Source organism: Tiliqua scincoides, chromosome 2, assembly GCF_035046505.1.
Source record: "Tiliqua scincoides isolate rTilSci1 chromosome 2, rTilSci1.hap2, whole genome shotgun sequence".
NCBI classification, from domain to species: Eukaryota; Metazoa; Chordata; class Lepidosauria; order Squamata; family Scincidae; genus Tiliqua; species Tiliqua scincoides.
This window is the reverse complement of record NC_089822.1, coordinates 11,959,781-11,984,495: the sequence shown is the minus strand read 5'-3', so window position 1 is coordinate 11,984,495 and position 24,715 is coordinate 11,959,781. Positions and strand designations below refer to the sequence as shown.

The 24,715-nt window shown below is 43.2% G+C and overlaps 1 protein-coding gene across 4 annotated transcripts in view; it reads right to left on the bottom strand.

Annotated features, from left to right (window-relative positions):
• Window positions 1-13,607: 13,607 nt before the first annotated feature.
• The window catches only part of WDR7 (WD repeat domain 7), a 240,268-nt gene continuing 229,160 nt past the window's right edge, over window positions 13,608-24,715 (bottom strand). For all 4 annotated transcript variants that reach the window (XM_066615954.1, XM_066615955.1, XM_066615956.1 and 1 more), the window contains 2 exons: window positions 22,953-23,057; window positions 13,608-16,387 (listed from right to left, as the gene is read on the bottom strand). In XM_066615954.1, coding sequence (XP_066472051.1) covers window positions 16,184-16,387; window positions 22,953-23,057 — 309 coding nt within the window. In that variant the 3' untranslated portion in view covers window positions 13,608-16,183. The remainder of the gene's footprint in view (window positions 16,388-22,952; window positions 23,058-24,715) is intronic.

Here is a 24,715-nt window from a genome sequence, read left to right as displayed (position 1 = left end):
ATTTTGCTGGTGCAGGCCTGTTGAGATGCAGGGGAAAGATCCCTGCCTTCTCTTCCATTCCCCCCCCCCCTTATGTTCCAACCCAGGGGGGTGGGAGCAGCAGCAACAGAGGATTTGAGTGGTTGGACAGAGATGGGAAGATCAGTATTCCAGGAGTTTATCATACATAACCATCATACATAGCCCCAAAATATATGCATCCAGTTTTAAGAGAGTTCTGATGGTGAGAAAGATGCTACTAAGTCTTCACATTCACCTTATAATTAGAGGTTTCTCAAACACCTCTAATTATAAGATGAATGTGAAGATTTAGTAGCATATTTCTTTTCAGTGTTATTTATTTTACTCAGAAGTAAGCCCATTGTGTTCAGTAGGGCCATGATCCGATTTTATGCACCAGAAACAAACACCTCTACTTATGTTTTCTTCTTCCATAAGAGCCCGGTTGCTGATAAATGCAAGGCTGAACTTATTATCAAAGCTACTGCAGAAGACTGTGAAGCTCAGATGGATTTGGCTCTCTGAGTCATCATTTGTCAATTTCATATTCAAGCGTGATGGACAGTTAACAGTCCATCTTTAGGAAACTGATTGAGCATTTCAAAGCAACTTGATTTCATTTGTTTGCAATTTTACTGATATTTGAGCAGTTTTTAAAACAATTCTGTGTTTACAGTAAGGGGGGGGGGCCCACGTCTGCAGATTCAGTTATCCACGGATCTTCCGGCATGCTGCCCCTTTAGAGGGCTTCTGTGGGTCTCCCAATGCCTTGTAAGGCATTAAAAACGTCACTTCTAGTTTCTCCATGAAACCAGAAGTCACGTTTTGAGCTCTGAAGCTCAGTCTGAGCCTGGCAGAGGCCGTGCTGAACTCAGAGGCCCCTTCAGAGGGGATGGAAGCCGGGCTCCCATTACATCCAGAGGGTCTGGACCGCAGGGATGGCCATTCACCGGTATCTGCAGTTTCAGCTATCAATGGAGGGTTCCAGAACGAAACCCCTGCAGATAAGGGGCACACCTGAACATCTGATATCGATGTCTTTATTTCTCTTTCATTTTGACCTTGACTTGTCCCAGTGTAACTGTCATGGCTGCCCCCAAAATGCACCCCAGCAGTGTGTAAAAGAATGGCACACAGTGCACTGCATTGCACTTTCATGAACATGCACTGTAGACACTATCCCACTATCCCACTATCCCAGATAGTGTAGACACTATCCCACTATCCCAAAGCTACGCTTTCCCTGTCAATGTAGGTGTGTCATCCTGTGGGTGGGAACATTCGTTTCCTTAAGCCTCTGCAGCACAGAGTCTCTGCAACATGGAGGGGTCTACTTGGACCTGCGCTAGCAAAATCACCAGCATGGGTCTGCATGGATCTGGGCTGCAGGATCATGTCCGGGAAGGGGGCTAGGGTTTGGCAGCTGCTGTTGCTGCACTTGCCCATTCCTGGGCCTGTCCCACCTCTCCCACTGGTTTAACTGAGTCAGCAGGTCCCGATAGGCCACTGTGGCCTCCCCTGTGGTGCTCCGGCAGCGAGTGCCTCCACCCGTACCATTTGGAAGCAATCACTGCTGCTGGAAGACTCACTCCACCAGCGTTCAAGCCCAATTGGGCTGTCAGAAATTTAACTTCTAAAGACCCTTGAGAAAGTGCTAAATCCTGAAAAAAGACAACAGCTCCAGCATCTGACAAAGATCGAAAAAACTTGGCCAAGGGCAAAGGTAGGAATAGCCATTTATTTATCAGCAACTGAAACAATCAGCAGAGCTAAAGCATATGCTTCATATATAGCATATAGTCCTTACCCAGGGCCACCTAGTTAATTCCTGGCAGTGGCAGAATTTGAATAAGGGCTTTCTGACTCACGGAGCAAACTCTGAACCAGTGGCGTAGCTAATGATCATGTAGCCTGGTTCCAAACTCAAAATAATGCCCTGGAATTTGTGTCATAACCAGAAGTGACATCACCCCCAGGGTTTAAAAAAAATTAAAAATCTGGGGGGAAACCTGCCTCCTCTCCCCAGCAGATCGCCACCTAACTCAGTTTTGAGTTAAGAAAATTTGTGTTTTGTTCCATGAGGCAGTTGTGTTTTCATTCTCTGGTTAATTGGCCATTACTTTTGACAGAATACAGATATTCCAAAGAGGTTTGCTTCACTTACCTTTCTATTAAATTACCTTTCTAATGATATATATCATTAGATATGATATATAACATGATATATAACATGATATATAACATGATGACATTATTCATACATACCATGATTTTCACAATTTTGGTCACTCAAGTTCAGCTTGTTGCTCCCCTAAAGCTTGATGCCTGGTGCAACTGCTACCCCCTGCACCTCCTTAGCTATGCCACTGCTCTGAACTGCTTACCTGACAATGCCACCTGCACAAAACGGTTCAACAGAAGAGGACCACCCCACCCATGGAATATTATTATGGCATTAACTGAATTCATGGGGATTAGGGGTGGCATTTAGGCTCAGAGGCAACGCAATTCTGGAGACCAGATTTTCAGGACAAAGGAAAGCCATCACTTTCATGTCCTGTTTGCGGGCATCTGGCTTGCCACTGTTGGAAACAGAATACTGGGTTAGATAGTCTGAGCACGGAAGACAGTTCTCATGTTCTTAAGGGGGGGCAGTAGGGTTCCTCTAGACTTGCCCACTTCCCATTTGAAATCTTAAGTGGGCCAGTGGGGGGAGGATTTTAAAGAACAAAAGCCTCTCCCTTGGAGACTGGAAGCCCGTCCCAGAGCTCCCTCTAGTGTTTCAGCCTTGAGATGGTTCTGTTTATTCCTCCTGAAGCTTTCTTCTGAAGCCACAAAACCTAGAAACACTAAGCATTAGGCCCACTGAAATCACTGTGGCTTCCTGGCTAGTAACAAACCTCAGACTGGGTAGCAGAGTAAATCCCTCTCCCAAGGGAAAAGCAGGTGAGTTGTGTTTAATTCCCCAGAACAAATTATCCCACATCTATACTATGTTGCAGTAAGTAATTATCAGGAGAGACTGTCATTTTGAAGGAAAATACATAATGCAATGCAATGCAATGCAATGCAATGCAATGCAATGCAATGCAATGCAATAAATAAATAAATAAAAGAATTTGATACATTGTAAAAACCTTTAATCACTACCCAGAGTGCTTGTTTTACTTCCAGCCCATCCCTGCATCTTAAGCCAGAATTCTGCTTTTCACTGGCAATTAGCATATCCTGAAGATACTTAATAAAAACATACAATAAATTTATCATTCACCAGGGGTTGAGGCAAGAACTCTGTACAGAGCACCACCACAAGAGTTAGCACTGGCCGTGCAGGGACGCTATTAAGGGGGCCGTTAGAATCCCCGCAGTGCGAGAGCAGGAACCAAGAAGCCCGTTTTCTCTGACAAAAGAGCAGACAGTTGTAATTTCCTATAATAATATTTTCCGGATAGATCTCAAGTGCCTCCCTCTCATTGCAGGTATCTTTCTCCAAGTGGAGGTTGCAGAGCTTACAACTGATGGATCATCTGTGATATTGAAGTAATTAGCCAGTAGGTGGCCTTAGCCATTAAGCAATTTGCACCAGTTCAGATTCAATGCTGCACTACAGTTTCAGAGAGCCGTTCCTCCTGTTGCTAAGATCGCATCAACCTCTTATTTTTCTGTCCCCTTTTTGTTGTTTCACCCCTTCACAAAAGCTGCGGTATTCTAGACGCTTTCAGAAAATCCCGTTACCACCTCTGATGTGTGGGGCGGGGGGGGGGGGGGGAGAGAGAACAAGATGTCAATTTTGTGCAGTATGTCAACATTCCTGATCTTAATGCCACTGGTGTGCCCTTCATTTTTACACTTGTATATCTGTTCCCACTGCCCCAAAGACCCTCAAAGATGTTCATTATATTAAATGAAACCAACAACGTAATCAACAATTTTTTTTAATTTGAACAAAAGAAATCTAAAAATGTATAACTGAAATAAGTGCATGCTTGGTCACAGCTTCTGTTGGCCCCACCCCTTGATTATTGTAAGACCCTCAGGGCAGGGACCTGCACTTTGCTCAGTACCACACACACAGATGGCACGAAATATTAACAGCTCCCAGGGAAGCCTCAATTGCAAATCATAAACCACACCAGCCACCTTCAATGATACGTACATTATGAATTCACCAAATGCCTGACAAATGAAAAGTGTGTTTAGGGATTTTCAGGATACCTGAAGAAGGTCAGCTCCAAAGGGCTCCTGCTGTTCCTCTAGAATGGCTTTGCTTTTCCTTTGCTATGCCTTGTGCTTAAAATTTCTTCCTAAAACAACTCCTTCTCTTCCATCAAATCCCTTCTCACAACCAATATTTGCTGCTTCCCTTACACTTCAACCCAAAATCTAAGCCAAGTCTAAAGGGTGTCTGCATTTGCAAGCACTTATCCCTGCGGTTTTCAAACTCTCTGGGAGTTTGAAACCCGCAGTAAGTCTTCGCCGGGGGGGGGAGGAACTGGGGTGCACCCTCCAGTCCCTGCAGCAGCCGTCCCTGTGTGCGGGGAGCCCTGTGCGAGCACCTGCAGGGCACCCCAGGTCAGGGAAAGGGAAAGTGGAGCGATCTGCTGTCTCCGCAAAAGCTGCCATTTGCAGCTGCAAATGCACCCAAGCCCCTGCAGCCCCCGAGTGGTGCGATCCTGAAGATCACGCAGCTGCCTTCCCCCTGTCTCCTGGCTGCCCCCACCCCTTAAGGGGGCAGAGGCCAGGACCCACAGGCTGGGGCATCGCAATGCCCCAGTTTGAATACCACTGACTTATCCCATATCACACATTCCTTCCTTCCCATTACCAATCCCCTCACCTGTCTAAATGCAGAGCATAAAATCTTTGATGCTGTGACGTTGTGTGTACTTTATTCTGCAGCATGTTGCACATTGCTTGGTAGTCCTTTGAAAGCACAGCAGGGAGCCACTGCAGGAAAGGCCCTGGTCCTTTGGGCCAGGAGTCTTGTTTCAGATAGTACAGAGACCAGAGATGAAGGTCTCCTTAGTTGCCGGAGTGCGAGATCTGCATGACTTATATTGCCAAGGAGCAGAAAGATACTTTAGAATATTGGGCTTTTCCTAGAACTATAAGTTGGGCAACAAGAGTTGCAATAGTTGAGGCATGGGAACAGTTAGGAGCAGGTCCTATATAAATATGCTGTATTGCATGGGTTGGCTTCATGGGGAAAAAATACCAGACTATTTCTCTTTTAGCACAATTCAGAAAGTGGTGGTTTGGACATCTAAAGCTCTACAGCAGGGGTGTCAAACCCATTTCATACAGTAGGCTGAACAGCATTCATAGCATCTACTGAGGGTTGGAAGTGACATCATTAAGCAGGAAGTGACATCATTAAGCAATGGCCAAAAATAGGCACTTTGTTCTCACATAGGAACACATTTTAACCTGGCCCACAGGTGTACACATTTGGTTAACCCATTTCTGCCCAGCCCACAGGTGTAGACATTTGATCCCTGTTGTGTACATGTAACATTGGGCAGAAATGACTTGAGGATCATAGGAATGTCATAGTGTGTATAAGTACTCTAGGGTAGGGGTGTCAAACATAAGGCCCGGGGGCCAAATAGAGTGCGTGGAAGCTCTTTATCTGTTCCTCTTGATAATTGGGCTCTCCCAGCCTGACTCTCAGGTGCTGAGCTGTAAAGGGACTCATTGGCGGAAGAGGCACTGCTGAAAGGATGGCACTGAGAAGGCCCAATGATCACACAAGGCTACCCTTTCGGCAGCACTGCTTCTGCTGATGTGCTGGGAAAGACCAAAGGAGGCCTCAGAAGGTGAGGAATGGTCTGTGGGAAGAGGCAGTCTAGTGAGAAAGGGATACATTGCCAAGATGCAGGGAGAGCCCATGGGCTGCCCTTTCAGCAGCACTGCTTCTGCCAAGGCATCACTCAGAGCACCTCTCAGCTGCTAAGCTGTGAAATGACAAGTGATGCTGCTGAAACAGTGGCCTGCCATGATAATAGGCTCTTCCACATCTGGAAAACATGTTCAAGATCTGCTTGTTTTGTCTTCTGTCATTTGCAGTTAATGATCGACTAAGAGAACACACTTTTCAAATACCATTCAAGCAGCTGCCTTATAATGACTATATCCACACTTCGAAGATAACTTACAAATCTGAGCTCTTTCTGCATTGGAAGATAATTTTTTTAAAAAAACTTTGGCTGACTTCTCAGAACCGTAGCTAAATAGATTGGTTGAGGGCATATGCGTTGGTGTGGAGTTTTAATGAACATAAGAGCAGCCCCGCTAAATGAAACCAAATTGGGTCTCCCTCATCCAGCATCCTGTTTCCCAACCAGGTGCCTATAGGAAGCCCACAACAGAGGATGAAGGTAACAGCACTTGTGAGCTGCTCTTCCCCTGCAACTACTATTCAGATACACATGACCTCTGAACAAAGAGGTAATAAGGGGCCATCACGAATAGGAGTCATCCTTGAAAAAGGAGAGAGACTGTGTGTTGATAGCCTAGCTGAAGCAGAGGGTGGCCTGGAGTGATGTGCACATTGACCACCCCTTTTTATTTTGCATACACCTTTCCACCTTCTCTTCTACCTGCCTCTTCCTTAATATTGGCTGGGCAGGAAGAGAGCTCCCAGGATCATCTGCAGCGGACCTGCTTTACAGAAATAGTGGCAATGATAACCCAGCCTCCCTTCTACGCTTCACGGTCATTCTCCAAGCAAGCAAGGAGATGGGCAGAGGCAAGTTGGAGTGGCTGGGCAGGTGCTGTCCCCCCTCTCCACCAGCCTGTAGCATTTCCCAGCCTGCTGCTTTATCTTGCCTCATCATCGCTGGGTTGTCCCCTCTGTAGGGGACATATGAGCACAAACATACAAGGCTGCATGTACCAAGTTATATCACAAGCGCATCTAGATCAGGATCATCTACCTTGACAGTAGCTCTCCAGGATTTTTACCTTGACCAATGGGAGATGCCAGGGATTAACAGAGGGGCTTCTCTTCACCAAACATTCTACAGCCCCATTGAAGGGGCTGCTGCTTTCAATTTTGAAAAGCGGCCAGTGGCATTGCTGCTTCCCAACAGAAGGTAACAAATGCATGTATAAACAACGATAAACAGAATTTGAAAATGGTTGCTTTCATTCTGAATGGACATGGAATGGAGTTGGCCCTCTTCCACATGCCAGGGTAGCTGCTGCCACAGAAGGCTATGGCGTTTGGGTCTCTTCAGCCTAGAAAAGAGGTGCCTGAGGGGGGACATGATTGAGACATACAAAATTATGCATGGGAAGGATAAAGTGGATAGAGAGATGCTCTTTACACTCTCACGTAACACCAGAACCAGGGGACATCCACCAAAATTGAGTGTTGGGAGGGTTAGGACAAAAGAAAATATTTCTTTACCCTGCATGTGGTCAGTCTATGGAACTCCTTGCCGCAGGATGTGGTGACAGCATCTGGCCTGGATGCCTTTAAAAGGGGATTGAACAAGTTTCTGGAGGAAAAATCCATTATGGGTTACAAGCCATGATGTGTGTGTGCAACCTCTTGATTTTAGAAATGGGCTATGTCAGAATGCCAGATGCAAGGGAGGGCACCAGGATGCAGGTCTCTTGTTATCTGGTGTGCTCCCTGGGGCATTTGGTGAGCCGCTGTGAGATACCTGCACATGCCTGATCTCATCTGATCTTGGAAGCTAAGCATGGTCAGGCCTGGTTAATACTTGGATGGGAGACCGCCTGGGAATACCGGGTGCTGTAGGCTTTTAACATAGTCTTTCGAGACTGAAGGTTGCCATCCACCACCACCATGTGAGATACAGGAAGCTGGACTAGATGGACCTATGGCCTGATCCAGTGGGGCTGTTCTTATGTTCTAACAGTCCACTGGGCCCTCCCAGGTGATCACATGGAAGCCAGCAAATGCCTTAACCTACCCATAGAGTCGGAAGCCCTGAGCTGTTTTAGGGCAAAGCTCCAAAGTGGCAACTCTGCGCCCACTCACTTGGGAGGATTCCGAGCAGACATGCAGAGGATCTGGCTGCAAAATAATTCATGTGGTCCTGGGCAGCTATTGGCAGATTTTGCTCCCACTTAGCAATTTCTTGCAGGATTGTGCAATGTGAAATGAACTGTGGCCAAAACCAGGGCTGGCCCATCCATTAGGCCAGGGGCCTCAAACTCTTTACCTTGGCGACCCACTGCAGCGTCCATGGTGAATTTAAGGCCTGCCATGACCAGGAAGTTGCAGGGTTAAATGGTGTGCATCCCGCTTCATTGGCTACATCATGCCACATTAGTCAAAACTGTGTGTTGTGACTCATCAGTGGGCCATGACCCAATTTCTGGACCAGCCAACCTGTCCTTGGAACAAGGCCATTGAAGTGGGTTGTGCACCATTTTGCCCTGTAGCTTCCTGGTTGCAGCAGGACAACCCACCAAAAATCAGGTTGCAACCCAGTTTGGGAAACGATGCATTAGGCAAATGATGTGTAGAGTGTAGTAGCAAATTTTGAACATCCTTCAAGCTAAGTCTGGAACTGCTTCCCTCCAGCCCACCATAGACAGAGCCACATCAACCCACTTCCGTACCTTGCTCCTTCCTGGTGCAGTTCTTTTCCAAACAGAAGTGTGAGATTTCCTATTTAAAAAGGGACATGCAACCAAGGAACAAGGGTGAATGAATGAACAGACCATCATTGTGCGGGCAGTGGTGATCCACTTCCCTACCCCCTCACCTTGCTCCTTCTTCATGGAGTCCCTTTAAATGAAACAGGGTTCCACACTTCTTGTTGGAAAAGAACTGCACGAGGAAGGAACACAATGAGGAGGTAAGGAGCCTGTTCCCTTGTCCAGGGTTTTTCTTTGGGAGGGGGTGTATGTGTAGTAGGGGAAGGTGGCAGATCTGGTCAGGGCCATCCGCAGCTGCAAAGAGCTGTGGTAGTATAAACAAATAAACTGATATTTGCAAACTGTTTTAGGTTCAAAATGCCAGCATATGGGGATAAAAACAGGTAATCTAAGGCCTAGTTCATAAATGCACATTCATCACTTGGCTTGCAACATCAAGTGAGAATTTTTTTTTTTTTTTGCATGAAATGTCGAATTCAAAGTCACAGAATTTTACATCGCCTCAGACACAATGCGTTCCAATAGAGGACCAATCCACATTTAGCTGCCAGCCTGAATGTATGTGCGAGCCAGACCTAAGAGGAGCTTAATCAATATGTAGCCAGTTTGTACATATATAACATTTGTTCTCATTCCCCCAAAGAGTATGATCAACAATTCACTGGATCATATTATACACAATTTCTACAAGATGGTGGTAGAATACAATAGAGAGCAGGAAAGAGGCAGATGCGCTGCACAATGAAATTGCTTCAGGCAGAACACAGTTGTCTTTAATCCCCCACCCTGTCACTCCCCGGCTTTCTACCAAAAGAGGGCCAACGGGCAGAATTCATGGGATCACTTAAATAAAGGTGTATCCATATTTTAACATTATTTATTGGTGAACCAAATAATCTTGTTATTTGGTACAAACAAACAGAAAAGAGACAATGCATGCAATTTTTGAAATTCTTCTCTGCTTTTCTTTTTGACCTTTGGTATTTGTATGTTATCGATGCTTTCTCTAAACCACTGTACAAAAACACCTTGAAGTGTCAAGCTTTAAAAATGAGTCTTCTTTTCTCTTTCTCCAGTGCAGCTTGGATTATCTTGGCCTTGTCAAAATACATTCTCTAGTTAGAGGTTGGAAATATTTCCCTCCTGGCTCCTAAGTATTGATTTTTTTCAACACTCAGCTCTGTCTGTCAGCTGAAGAGGTGAAAGGTGAAAGTTCATCCAGCACTGCCTGGCTTTACCTTCCTATTAATGTCATGCCCTTTCTGCGTTTGATCAGTTTATGTGATCAGCGGCAGAGCAGTTACTGAGCAGATTCTACCTATAGGAAAAATATTTAAGCCATCAATTATTTGAACACGGGAACACACCTTGAGAAACAAGAGGTGCTTGAAGTGTTGCAATTATGAACACTTGGCAATTATCCAATGAGTCTCCCCCCCCCAACCCGTTATGTAATGACCACTTCAAAACATACCATTCAGGCTTCTTACATGAACACTTCCAGGAAAGAAAGGCTGAATTACTGGTAATTTGTTATGACCCCCTCTAACGAACAATTAATCTAGCTATACCACGGATATGCAGATTCAGATTGAGACTGCAGGGTGAACTAAACACACCACACATTCTGGTCCATTTCAAATGGAAAGCTACCATGGTCAAAATCTCTCAGCAATGAATTTGGTTCAGTTGTGGCTTTTTAAGAGGGCGTCAGGACACAGAGGCACATGCATTTTTCTGTACTATGGAGGGAGCTATTAAAACAGGTGAAAGGTTAGCTAACATTTCTCTTTTAGGATGGAAACACAGCACCCTTAAAGATTAACAAAATGCCACCTCTTTCCCCATTGTTGTCTCTTGGTCTTGGGATCTGTTGAGAACAAAATCTTCCATTAAAGAATTGTTTCAGGTACCAAAAGGATCAACTGAATATAAAATGTCCAAACTAAATGTTACAGTACTGTTGTCACTGCCACATGTACAGCTTCCCCTCTGCTACATCAAATAGAACATGGCCTGTGTTATGACACTGTGAGATGCAGCTTTTCCCTGTTATAGAGCTATGGGGATAAAGGAACAAGGACTATTGCACCATTACAACTCAAGCTAAGTTCTACTAGATGTTATGGTGGTGGGGTGGGAACTAGATTGATATGGCTGTTTTCACTGGCAGTTCTACATTTATCATTACATCTGGTTTGGCTCATAGCACAACCACACAGTGCTGCTGAGAATGGCAACCAACAGGGAAGATTGTTAGATAGCAAAGCACCCTTCAGTCCAAGCTAATATTTATTTCGCACAAATTATCATGAGCTATGCAGCGCCGCTTGGTACATACAGCAGCCAATAAGTGGAATCATCAAGTTGCTTCTCAAGGTGGACATTTTAATCAGTTACCACACACTGTGACTTTAGTCATGACAACATTTTCATACAGGTGTCTCATCATGTCATCTTTTGCTTGTAAACTGCCAATGAAGCCACGTACGTCTCCACATTTACAAGGACAACTCCAAATACAGTACTAAACAAATCAATAAAACACTAAAAGCTTACACTGGAATGACAATACAAATGTTACGGCAGTGCTGAAAGATCCAGGCTGTGATGAAGTTTGCAGTGAGGGTTAGGAAAGTCACTCGCAGAGTGACTACAATATTCAGATGTTATGGCAGTGGTTCTCACACATTTAGCACTGTGACCCACTTTTTAGAATGAGAATCTGTCAAGATCACCAGAAGTGGTCATGACCAAAAGTGACATCATCAAGCAGGAAAATTTTTTAACAATCCTAGGCTGCAATCCTACCCACACTCACCCAGGAGTAAGTCCACTTACTATCATTGTTAAAAGAATATACATAGTAGCTTGTTTCAGTACAGGTCTGAAACATTTCCCCAAATGCAGCCACACACATTGTAGCATCAAGTCTAATATATTAAAAATAAAATATTGAAATGAATGGGGACCCACCTGAAATTAGCTCATGACACACGTAGTGGGCCCCGACCCACAGTTTGAGAAACACTGTGTTATGGGAAGTAAGAGTAGGGCAAAAATTCACTTAAGCACTTCACTGTAGCACAGCCTCCATTCCTTCCAGTGCAGGATTGTGCAGGTGTTCCCATGCAGGGCCTGGTGCATTGCTGCAGTTGCTAGTTTATAAATTTTGATTCTCTTGTTTAACCCATTTTTATCCAGCCCACAGGTGTACACTTTTGGTCTCTGTTGTGTATATGCAGCGTTGGGCAGAAATGTCTTAAATTACAGGTCGTTCCTGGTTATTTGTTCCGGAACCTCCAGTGGATTAAAAAAATCAGTGGATACCAAATCAGTGGAAAAATAGCTTTAAAGACCCACTTCCAGATGTTTTGCTCCTCCATTGTCGCCCCAGAATGCATTGGTATAGACCAGCCATTTTCAACCACTGTGCCGTAGCACGCTGCTGTGCCACGAGTGGTCCACAGGAATTTGGGGGAAGGTTATTTATTAGTAGGACCAACAGGGCATGTCAGCCCCCACTGGCAGTATGGTGTGTCTTGTCAATTGTCAAAAACCTGATGGTGCGCCTTGGCAATTTTAGTGCCTTGTCAGTGTGCGATGAAATGAAAAAGTTTGAAAATAGCTGGTATAGATCTATACTGCATTCAGCCACTAGATGGGGTGAATACTGGAATCTAATGAACCTAATAATGGAATGAAATTCTTTTCATTCATAAAGAAATTCTTTAACCCTGAGAAGCTTGCAGGCAGTGTGGTTTAACAGGTAGGAAACTGGATTCTGGTGATTTTTTTCTTTGTTACAAGGCATTTAAAGGTGGACCCCCGGTATCAGTGGTGAGTCAAATCAGTGAATGCCAAACCAGTGGACACCGAGTTCCCGTCTATACAGTACTACTTGCTGTAGGCTAGGTTTCCAATTGCTTTGAAAGCTCTGAAGAGTTTTTAAAAATAAAAAACAGACATAATGTAATGTGTTCAATATCTGCAAACAGACGCTTAGACTCCCCTACCCCCAGTACAACATTCAAAATACAGTGGGCCTGCTGTTATCTGCAACTTTTCACCCATAATTTAACCAACCATGGATTTAATATATTTTTTTGAAAATTCCCCTTGCTTCCTCCTTCCCAGCTGCCATGTACAACTGCAGGCTCTGGCTTGCTGCGTTTCCCTCTCTGCCTCTTGCAGAACCTGACCCAGCTGCTCCCTCCAACCTGTAGACACTTTGGCACAGAAGTATCCGACTAAGCCAGGGCACCCACTGGGTCTTAAAGCCCACCACTTAAAAACACTATGCAATTTTATAGGGACTTGAGCATCCACATTTTTTGGTATCTACGGGGGAGTCCTGGAAACAACCCTCCCATGGATACTGAGGCCCCACTGCATTTTAAAATCCTGCATTACATCCAATTACTGCTTGCTAATGATTGCTATGTGTTGCATTCTTCCACAACCATACGAAAAAATATTGGAATTTCAGAAATAAATGTTAAGAATTTTTTTTTAAATTGGACAGTTATAGGTGCAACTCAGCTGCTGCGCATCCCCCTCTTCATAAAATAATAAATGGTACCTTTCATAATAATAATAGATGGATCCTTTTCACAAGTCTCACTGAAACAAACAGATTGTGCAGCAGCACTGAGTAGATTTGTATTCTTTCAGCGCAGTGGAAAAACTGTGGTAGACCCAGAGAGTGGAACTATATGCTTCAACACACACATAGGCTGCTGGCAAAAATGGCAACTGCATGTTGAATTCTCCCTCCTTCCCTTGCAATGAATTGCCTTTGCCCCGATGTCACAACTTTGGTGCAAGGAAATGTGTAATGCTGTGATGCGAGGCATGGATACGTTTCCTTACATGTTATTATTATTATTATTATTAACAGTATTTATATACCGCTTTTCAACTAAAGGTTCACAAAGCGGTTTACAGAGAAAAATTAAATAACTAATGGCTCCCTGTCCCAAAAGGGCTCACAATCTAAAAAGATGCAAAAAGAACACCAGCAGACAGCCACTCGAATAGACACTGCTGGGGTGAGGTGGGCCAGTTACTCTCCCCCTGCTAAATAAAAGAGGAGCACCCACTTGAAAAAGTGCCTCTTACCCAATGTTACAAATGTAAAGAACTCAATATTGGGATGTCATTTTAGATGACAGCCTGTGTTTATTGTAACACATAGTTCTGCCAAAAGTGGCACTACCTGGAGTTTCATGTACACTAAGGATCCTTATCCTTAAGGTTTCCTCAGTGTTGGGGATGTCCTTTGCAGGAACTCTCACTGCATGAAAGAAGCACTAACCAACAATGAAGAGATGGAAAGTCCCTTGATTGTGCAGAGCTCTGCAAGGCATCAGAGCTCTTTTAAACTCTGGCTCATGAACACTGGAAGAAAAATAATAGATGAACAATAAAGAAGGAGATGAGACTTTGGAATGTCCATGGAAAAACAAGTAGAAGTCTCTTCATTTTCATTGATGCCAGCTCTCAAACGGACTACTAGAACATTCTCAGTCTATAGACAACATGTACATGTTTTGTGGATTTCTTTGCATCTTTCCAATCCCACCGTCACTTTTCATAAATACAGTACACATGCACAACACATCAGCTCACTTTAAAAACATCAAAATTCCATGGCAGAATTTTTATCACCACTAAACACACTCTATTAGCTTTGCCACAGTTAAAAAGGATATAAATTTACAGCACGATGAGATAAACATTCCTAATGGTCTTCAATTACTTGCTCTGCTTTTAAAGTCTTGCGTGAGTAGATATGTTGATCGTGGCCTATATAATCCTAGTTACACGTACAGTGTATTAAACAGGCCACCTAGTCATTAAAAAAAAAAATCAATGTATGCAAACTACCAGAAGCTGCTCCAATGCAAGCCCCACTGGGACAAGAGAGAGGAGGGACTGCACTAGTCTTGCATGACTCATTCATTTATGTAGGGATTGCACAGAAGCAGTGCTGAAAAGAATGCATCCAATGTGTTTTAAACCAGAAGCTATAATATCCTTTTATTCATATACTAGTTTTCAATTTACTGCCAGCTCCGTTTTACACTGTGAGTATTCTTTCTGAATATTTCTCAGAAAGGAAATGCAAGATGAAACAGACATGCAAATAGTCACACAGTCCATCCGTCCCCCCAGCATTTAAGTAAAATGTTTTCTATAATTTTTTCCTCTGTTTGGTGAACACAACCCAAGTGGCCCTCACACAAAAATAAATATGCAAGACATACACGATATGTGAACATCAACTGTTTACATTGCAGATGGATCATTCTTGTTAAGGACAATGCTTAAAAATATTGAAACTGGACCATAGTTAACTTGCTTTGGAATACTTTCTGCAATCATGATTCGTGATGTGCTTCCTCATCAAAGGCTTTCAACTCTTACATCTCTGCCCTTGAATGAAACAAAAACTTGAAAATGTGCTAGATCGTGATTAGTTTATGCAGCAACAAATTCTAGTGGCATAAATATGGAGGACCTTCATCTCCCTGCAAGTGAAAATTGGGTGAAACCCCCACTTGTAGAGACACACCTGCATAAGCAGCAGTGAAAACATTGCTCTTCATATTATGTTTCTCCTGACTTTGCCAATTTTTCTTTGTTAAAAAATTTAACAGAGACAATATTATTCTCTGTTATCCAATATAAGAAACATAAAATTGTCTGTTCACTCATTAAAGTGTGCGTCATTCCCAAAGCAATCAAGGATGTATATGAGGAAGCAAGCTGATTGAAAGTAAGTAGAATCCTCTTTCTCATATATTTTCTCATGAAATACCAGGCCTGACAGGTACAATAAACCTTTAATGTTGTGAACCAGTAGCTCTAGTGGACATATGGGAGCTCTTATGCACTCAGTGGGACTATCTGATTCTCTTCTGTAAGTCAAAAAACTTCAAAGAGAATGCATGTGCAAAGCTATAACTCCCCCCCCCCCCCCAAGCCTGAGATTTGGAACATGACCTAAAACTCCTAAGCCAATGATCCATCAACAGTCACTGGAAAAACATTCATGTAAACATATAAGCTTTCAGTAAACATCAAGATTCTAAATACCTCCAAATAGATATTTTAAGTCCTATGAATTATTTTAGTTATTCTCAATGTGATTAACTCAGCCCAGCTTTAGTGTTGACTTTAAAAAAAATCAAATTAAATCAAGATCTTCCAGAGATTTACTGAAAATGCCACAAGGCAGGCTCATTCTCAAGGTTCCCCTTTTCCCTACCTACAAGAAAAAAAAAAACACAACTATATGCTAGCATAACTGCTATAAGCGGCAGAGCTGATGTATACCCCTTGAAGTCAACAGTGGGCTTAAGCAGGGCTCTGCTCTAGAGGACCTAAGACAAATGCCACCTGGCCAATCCTGGTTGATCACCTTTGCAGACACTGACATGGGCCCTCCAGTGTTAAGATCACAGAGAGGGAGAGAGATTTACAGGGGCTTTTAAAACAAAACTGTATTTAGGACAAGAAAGAGAAACACAACACTCTGGATCTACACCACGAATCGATGCTCTTTGCCATCATGGGCCATGAGAATGACATTACGGTTGGAAGTCCAGATGAGCCTGGCCAGTCTGAGGGCATTATGGGAGCCTGGTGAAGCAGGTTGAACAGGGGGCACCTGGTATGTTTTAATACAACGGAGCTGCGGTGCAGAATTCAGCATTCCAATACTGCCCAAAAGAGAGGTGTTCATCTGATATCAGGAAAAAAAAAAGAGAAACAGGCAATCAATACAAGAATCAGTTTAAGAGAAGCAAAAAACAGTGTGAAGTATAGAGAGTCCTTCTTTAAATGCTAACAGCAGCCCTTTGATAAGGCTTTCTGGTTAAAGCAGCATGGCTCCCCTCTTACAACTGCACTTTCATTTCAATCCTCTAACACCAACGCTGCTGCTTTAACCAGTGAGAATAGAAATTTTGCCAGTGTTCTCATTGAAGTTGCAATGCAAGGCCCTAAAAATGGCTACGCTTTAAGGTTTACTTTGGAGGGGGGTTCAATAAAGACGATACAGTTATGGCAGGCTAAAAGGATTCATTACTTTGGGAGCCATTTTCCTGCCAGGTTTAGAAGATGACTTTCTACCTCATCTGTGCTAGTAAATAAGAGAAAGGCCACTTTCTATTCATCACACACTGAAACACAGAATAAAGATAGCTCTATACTATTCCAATTTAATTACTTACAAGAACTTAGATTTGACAACTGAAATAAGAACTTTACAGCTTTCCTGCATCCTGATCTTGAACTCAGGTTCCTTTTAATTCTGGGAATATCAGTAATTATTAATTTAAAATAAGAGCTCTGTGTTAAATACCTGCGCAATAAAGTATAATGTCTTTCTTGCAATGGAAGCTCCTGCCTTCAGGTGTTTTTAGGGCAGGAGAGAGGAAAACATTTGTGTCTTCAAGTGTTGTGGCTCAGCTTATAGGCTGCACTGCTATGGTCCATGCAAATTCAAGAGAATGAGTCTACCAGTATTGCAAGAGATGGCAGCACAGGGATGGCACAATAAGGCAAGTAAATCTGGCTGAAAACTAGCTACGTTAGGTTCATCCAGTAAGATTAAATAAGGGGTGCGGCTTGCTAGTGTTCCACATGGTTTCTGGGGGTCAAAGAAGATTCGGAGCCCCTCCCAGACAAAATCAAATTAATTAAGTAAATAAATAAAAAGTGTGCCCCTGATTGGTTTCATACACTGCTGGGATGGATGGTTATTCCCCCCTTGCTATATATAAGAGGAGCACCACTTGAAAAAGTGCCTTTTTACCCAGTTAGTAGGGGTAACTGTATTATGAAACATGGAAATGAGAACTGATTCGTATTAACACCTTATTGGTTTCATGCTGTATCATGATAACATGTCATTGACTCTCCGAACAATTAGGGTGCAATCCTAACACACTTTCCAGCACTAAAATAAGGTAATGCAACTTTGAGGTAAGGGAACAAGCCTTGCCTTACCTTGAGGAGGCCTCTGTGAATGCTCCTCAATTGCAGGATACAGCACATGCCCCACTAGCACAGCTATGCCAGTGCTGGAAAGTGGGTTAGGATTGCGCCCTTAGCCGCATAGGTCTGTTTCGAGTTAAGAAAATCCACTTTTTGGTCCATAAGGCAGTTGTATTTTCATTTTCTGGTTAATTGGCCATGACTTTTGATAGAATACAGATACTAATACTAATAATACTACTAACAACAACAGCAACTCGGTATTTATATACTGCCTTTCTGGTCATCGGATTACTCCTCTGACTTTATTCAAGGCAGTTTAGGCAGGCGTTTCTAAATCTCTCCAGGGAATTTTTACGATCATAGAGGTTCTCTCTTTCAAGAACCAACAACATTTCAGAAAGGATCTTCCTGGTTTGGTCTCACTTCTGGCCTCCAGTTCTTCCAGGCAGGCTGACAAGCAGCTCCGTCTCTCACATGGAGGGCAGCCAAGACGCTTCTTGCCCACACCAAGAGCAGGTGGAATCACTCAGCTCGGCTTGTCAGCTGCTTCAAGGTCTCGCCATTCTCAGCCATTCAGGGAGCTGATGGTGTTCTCGAACTGGCGACCTTCTGATGTTATCTTCGGGCTAACAGAGGCTCTACCCTCTAGACCAGACCTCCTGCCCATTTATATTGGAATATATAATAAATATATAAATAAATATATTTATATGGAATATAGATATATTCCAATGCAGTTTGTTTCATTGCATTCAACATTAAATTACCTTTCCAATGATATATAACATGATGGTATTATTCATACATACCAAGGTTTTCACAATTTTGGCCACTAGAGTTAAGCTCAGCTTGTTGCCCCCCTGAAGCTTGATGTCCGGTGCAACTGGTACCACCTGAACCCCCTTAGCTATTCCACTGGCTGCAGGTCTAACTTAGTCACTGTTTAACAAGGCTGAGGAAGACATTTTTTGCCTCCCCTGCTGAGTGGCCTATCAGGTATGGGCATTTTTGCCTGGGCTAGTACTATGTATAAGTGTGAGCCTTACTCCCTAGAATCATTGTGGCTTGAGTCAAGTCACTATTCACTCAGTCTAAGCACCTCTCCTTGTCTGCAGGTATGAAAACAACAGTACTCGTTGGTCTACCTTCAGGGCTGAAATAAATTATACGAAGTGCTTTGACCGGTTCAAATTCATTTTAAATCATTAATAATTCTCATTTGTGCAGGAAGTGGCTTCCCCACACACTTTGATGGGGGGCAGTAGCTCCGTGGACGCAAGCCTTTGCATGTGAAAAGCTTCCCCCTTTCACTGAAACAAACAAGGAAGTGAACCAAAGACTCCATACGCTTGCTGGAACACCCAGGCCAGCACAAAATCAATGAAATGGAGCAGAAGTGTTTTGATGGATTTTTGTTAAAACTCCAGTCAATTCAGACTCAGTCTAAACTGAATTTTATTTAAAAAACCTGCAACAGCAATATACACTGATAAAGCAAATCATTAACTGTTCTATGAAGTAAGTTCAGGTTGTCTTCTGTATCTGTTGTAATATGTATGTTTCAAAATGGTTCCATTTGTACAACTTAGTGATGGAGAAAGGTCCTCTCTGGTCACTGCAACTTCTTGAACAACAGAGCAGGTATGCTCCAGACATTTGAGTACAGGTTGAAAAAAAGAAGGAAAAAAGACAGAAAAGAATAACAGGCAGCAGTCCTTTGTATGTTTCTATCATTTTTCTAAGCAAACCATCAAGGGAACAAACCTTTAAACACTGGAGCTTCCAATTCAAGAGATAAGCACTCCATTTATATCACTTTGTTACATGTGTGATGTGCTTTACAACAAGGCTTAAATACTCCTCCTATTCCCAAACTCCCCTTGCATCCCACACCCCACCCCCAACTAAACACATTAGGATCTATCTTTGAATTTACATAGAACAGGTGGTGTGACTGTCTGAAATGCATGCCAAAGATTCTGACACCTGAAAACCTTGGCATATCCTAGGACATTTTAAGATGCGCTGTTGCTGATATCATGTTCTGAATTCTGATAAGTGCAACATAGAAGCCATTACTTTTTTTCTGGTCCTTCTCAGCAGCAGAATGGTGTCAGAGAGTGTAAATCATGGTATCTGTAGCAGGGAGCATGCAAGCTCCACTGACATTTTCACAATTTAAATCATCTTGAGTAATAACCCTTTTAAGATGACTAATGTTACTGATTTTCCTGCATTAATAGTAGTGCTGAATAGACCATGGGGGTGGGGAGGAGAATCACTAGTGCACTAGGTCACGTTTTAAAACACAACGTGTTGGCTTACTTTAACTCTTTATGTTAAAGCTACATTAAAGAAACAAAACAACATTACATTTAAACACTACAGACTTATGTGAGGCTGTTTATACGCCCAAGCACCTGCTTATATAAGGAAGATTGCCCCTCCACCCCCTGCAATCTTAGATGATCATGTAAAACATCTCAATCAATACGTCTGATTGCTTTCTAGATCTTCCCATGTAACTCAGCTAAATATATGCAAGTGATGGAAGAGGGTTTTTACAGTTCTTATTCACTGCTTCAGAAATCACACAGTGTATGATGATGGATAATAATTCAATGCTCTTAACGGCATGTTCAGCTATCACTGAATGACATGCAGGAAATCATGGTAGATTAAAAATATATACTATTAGCCGATAGTTACAGGAATACTGAATCCAGGGAAGCAATAATTTTGCTGTCAGAGCTTCCTTCAGTGTTCACAGAGATATCTGCGATTCAAAACAAAGGGTAAAATCTACCTGAAAGATTTGTGTGCACATAAGAGTCCTGCCGGATTGAACCAAGGTCCATCAAGGCTTGCATCCTGCTTTTCACAGTACTAGATGCCTCTGGGAAGCTCACTAGTGGGTACAAAGGCAATAGCCTTCGCTACACTTCCACTAAACCTGAAGGTTCCAAATAACCATCCTTATTAACTGTTGCTGATAAACCAACCCCTCCATGCATTTGTCCAATTCCTTTTAACCCTTTTCTGCCCAGCCCAAAGGTGTACACATTTGATCCCTGTTGTGTATATGCAACGTTGGCAGAAATGGCTTAAGCTAAATCAAGCTGCCACTACCAAGTCCCCAAAATTACACACTATATAAATGAGCACTTTTTGTTTGTTTGTCCTAAATCTCCTGCCAATTACAGAATGACCCTGGGTTCTAGTATTACCGGAGAGGGTGTGTATCTTTTTTCCACCTCCAGCCGGATGTCATAAATGGAAGCTGTGCAAAAATTATGACCCCAAATCCATCCTAATAGATAGGCTAAATCCCCAACCAACAGAGTAATCTTCAGAGCCACCAACAGAGTCATCTGCAGCTCCAAGCTACGATGGAAACAAAGTCTCAGCTTAGAGCTGCCCCTCTAGATTTCAAACTAAAGGTACCAGTCAGTGACAATCCAAAGCTAATAGGCCACTGATGCAGACTGGGCTGGAGAATGCTCTGGCAGGAAATAACCAGTGGTTAATTGCTTTTCCTTGGCAATGGGGTGATTAGCTGGGTAGGTCTAAAGCAGACTACTGTTGCCCACTCCTCAAAAGAATCCAAATATATCTTCTGAATCAAAAATGTGCAGAGAGGTGTTATGACTTAATAATAAGCTATTAAGGGATGTGGATATAGACAAAACAAAGCCCATTCAGATTAATGAAGATAAATTAGAGCTGTATGAGACTGACACAATCAGAGAAAGGTAGTGCATGCTCCAAATATAGTGATGTGAGATACCACTTGGTACATGACCTTCATGAACAAGTGCTGACCAAGACAGAAACTGGAAATATAATTCTCTACAATAAGCCTAACTCTCTTAGGTGGAGGAAACTGTCCCAGGCTTTTCTTGGAGAGTGCTCCTTTTGAAGCCTGAACCCCGCAAACTTCTCACCTCAAGAAGGGCAAAGGGAACTGAAGTGCCCAAAGTTCCATCCCCAGGTTCCTTTCTTTCTGGGGTACTATGGAGGTTGAGTTTCAAATTTTCCAACAGTGCCAGCATCACCGTAATCCCCAGACTCAGCAGGGATAGGATGATGATGAGGTGGTACAGAAACAAGAGGAGAGGGTGCCTATATGACTTTCCCTTCTCTTAAGGGATTTCTTGGAAGGAGAACTAGGCCTTGAAACACCTGTGAGGTCCACTCCTCACTCCTAAGACACAGAGGCTTTGACCCATTTCAGAGAGGGAGGGATAAGCCAAAGCCCACTAAAACTGGGAAAGGATACATGGGAGGCTCAGACTTTATTCACCCCTCATCAGTTTCTGTGGTAACAATATTTGAAGGCAAATATCCCTCTTCCATCCCAGGTCTTCCCTTGAGGAGATACTTCCCACTGTGTCCCGCTCTGATGTGGCATCTAACCAGCTTAACAGTGGCCTGTGTAATCTCTTACCTGTTCAATATGAAGGGTATGAAGGGGAGGGAGTCCAGATACACACATGGCACTGGTGACTCTCCTGTCTCTCTGGTGCTGAAGGGCCAGGTGAATAGCCTGTGCAGAAGCTGATAATGAGTGCTGCTGCACTTGAAGCCTGATTTTGACCACAATGGAGCACAGGGCAAGTGGAACTGGCTCCATTCATTCTGACAGCAGAACCAGGGGACATCCACTAAAATTGAGTGTTGGGAGAGTTAGGACAGACAAAAAAAAAATTTCTTTACTCAGCATGTGGTCAGTCTGTGGAACTCCTTGCCGCAGGATGTGGTGACGGCATCTGGCCTAGGTGCCTTTAAGAGTGGATTGGACAAATTTCTGGAGGAAAAATCCATTACGGGTTACAAGCCATGATGTGTATGTGCAACCTCCTGATTTTAGAAATGGGCTAAGTCAGAATGCCAGATGCAAGGGGGGGCACCAGGATGCAGGTCTCTTGTTATCTGGTGTGTTCCCTGGGGCATTTGGTGGGCTGCTGTGAGATACAGGAAGTTGGACTAGATGGGCCTATGGCCCAGGGGGCTGTTCTTATGACTTGAAAGTGGAGAGGGAAGGGGAAGAAGCTGAGGCCTAAACATCATGTGGAGCCCAGAGAGCTCCATCAAGACCCTTCTGCACTGCACACTAGATATAGTTGGTTTGGGATGCTTGCCTTGAAGAGGCAATCTTTAGTGGTTGTCCCTGCCTACTCAACCAGGGACAGGCGTCATCCCAGTGAACTTGAAATACCCTTTGAGAGTTTCAGGAGAAAAATAGTTGAAACTAGATAATGGCATTCAAAGATGGCAAGAGAGCTGCTCTCTTTGAAATGTCTTACCTGCCAAAAGGAGATATGACTATCTGTGTTGGAGTAAGTAGCAAGATACCGTCCATCTGGAGCAAAAGCCACTGCTGTAATGGGCCCTTTATGGCCAAGGATGGTCTAGAGAAGAAAAAAGAAAGATGTAGTTGCTACTGATCACAGAGCTATACTGCAACATGCACTTATATGAACACTGTGGATAAAAAGAGAAGGTTAAGAACATGTGCCAAAGCATGCAGACTGACGGCTAACAGAATTTCATAATTTCTGCAGGTCACTGAAGAAACTTAATGGACTGAATCAAACATTGGCCTGTTTATCTTCCAGGACGTCGCTAAGTGACGCTCACCTGTATAACATGATGGTATTATTTGAAAATACCAAGATTAAAAAAAATTTGGCTAGTAGTGGTGTCTCCCTCCTGTGCGTGTCATCAGGTGCGGCCCACACCCCCAGCACTCTGCTAGCACTGCAGGCATCCCACATACAACAAAAGATTCAACTCTGCCCAGTGACTCTGCGCTGCAACGAATGGCCACTCAAGGCCAAATACAATCCCTGCTAACTGGGCAGAGAGACGTTTTAAAGTGGTGAACCTCTGATATTTAGCAGGAGCCAGGACAACTACCGTTATTCATCCAGCATAGTGTCTTTTCGTCCAGCAACTGCTTGCTGGGGTTTTCTTTTGCATCTCTTTTAGAATGTGAGCTCTATCTGGACAGGGGACAACTTATTTTTGCTGTGTAAAACCATGAACTTTTTTGCTGAAAAGCAATGCATAAATATTCTTAACGTAAAGAATAACATAAACATAACAAAAAGAATAACCCCTGCTAATTGGGTAAGAGGCACTTTTTCAAGTGGGTGCTCCTTTTTTTAGCAGGGGGAGAGTAACTGGCCCACTTCACCCCAGCACTGTCTGTTCTAGTGGCTGTCTGCTGGTATTCATTTGCATCTTTTTAGATTGTGGGCCCTTTTGGGACAGGGAGCCATTTAGTTATTTGATTTTTCTCTGTAAACCGCTTTGTGAACGTTTAGTTGAAAAGCAGTATGTTGTTGTTGCTGCTGTTGTTGTTGTTGCTGCTGCTGCTGCTGCTGTTGTTGATAATGATAATGATAATAATAATATAACCACAATTCAGAATGCTGACCAGCTAACTCATATCAAGTCACAGTTAACACACACAACTGTTAAAACTCTCAACAAGCCCTGAGACTTTTTGTTTGCAATCCAATTTGGAGGGAAAATATTTGAATTTTTGGAGAATTTTTGCATTTTTTAAAATGTGGATTGCCAAACAGATTTTTTTTTCCTTCATTTTTTCTGCTCCAGCTAAAGTTTTAAACAAATATACGAGGGTCGCCCAGAAAGTAATGCACCACATTTTTTTTTCTCAGCCTACAGTAATGGTACAAATGCGAAACTTTAGATATACATTATTTGAATTTTCAGGAGTGCACACACAAATTTTTGGTTTCTTCAGACAGATAGTGTAGCTGCAGCAGTGTTTCAAAATGGCGTCTGTAAGTGATGTACATTACAAGCAGCGTGTCGTCATTGAATTTCTCACTGCGGAGAAAGAAACTGTTGGGAAAATTCACAAACGTTTGTGTACAGTTTATGGAGAATCTGCAGTCGACTGAAGTACGGTTAGTCGCTGGGCACAGAGGGCGAGGCCATTAGAAGGCAGTTTGGCAGAGCTCCAAGATTTGCAGCGTTCGGGGCGGCCATCCACGGCTGTCACACCTGACAAGACGCAGCTTGCTGAAGTGCTCAT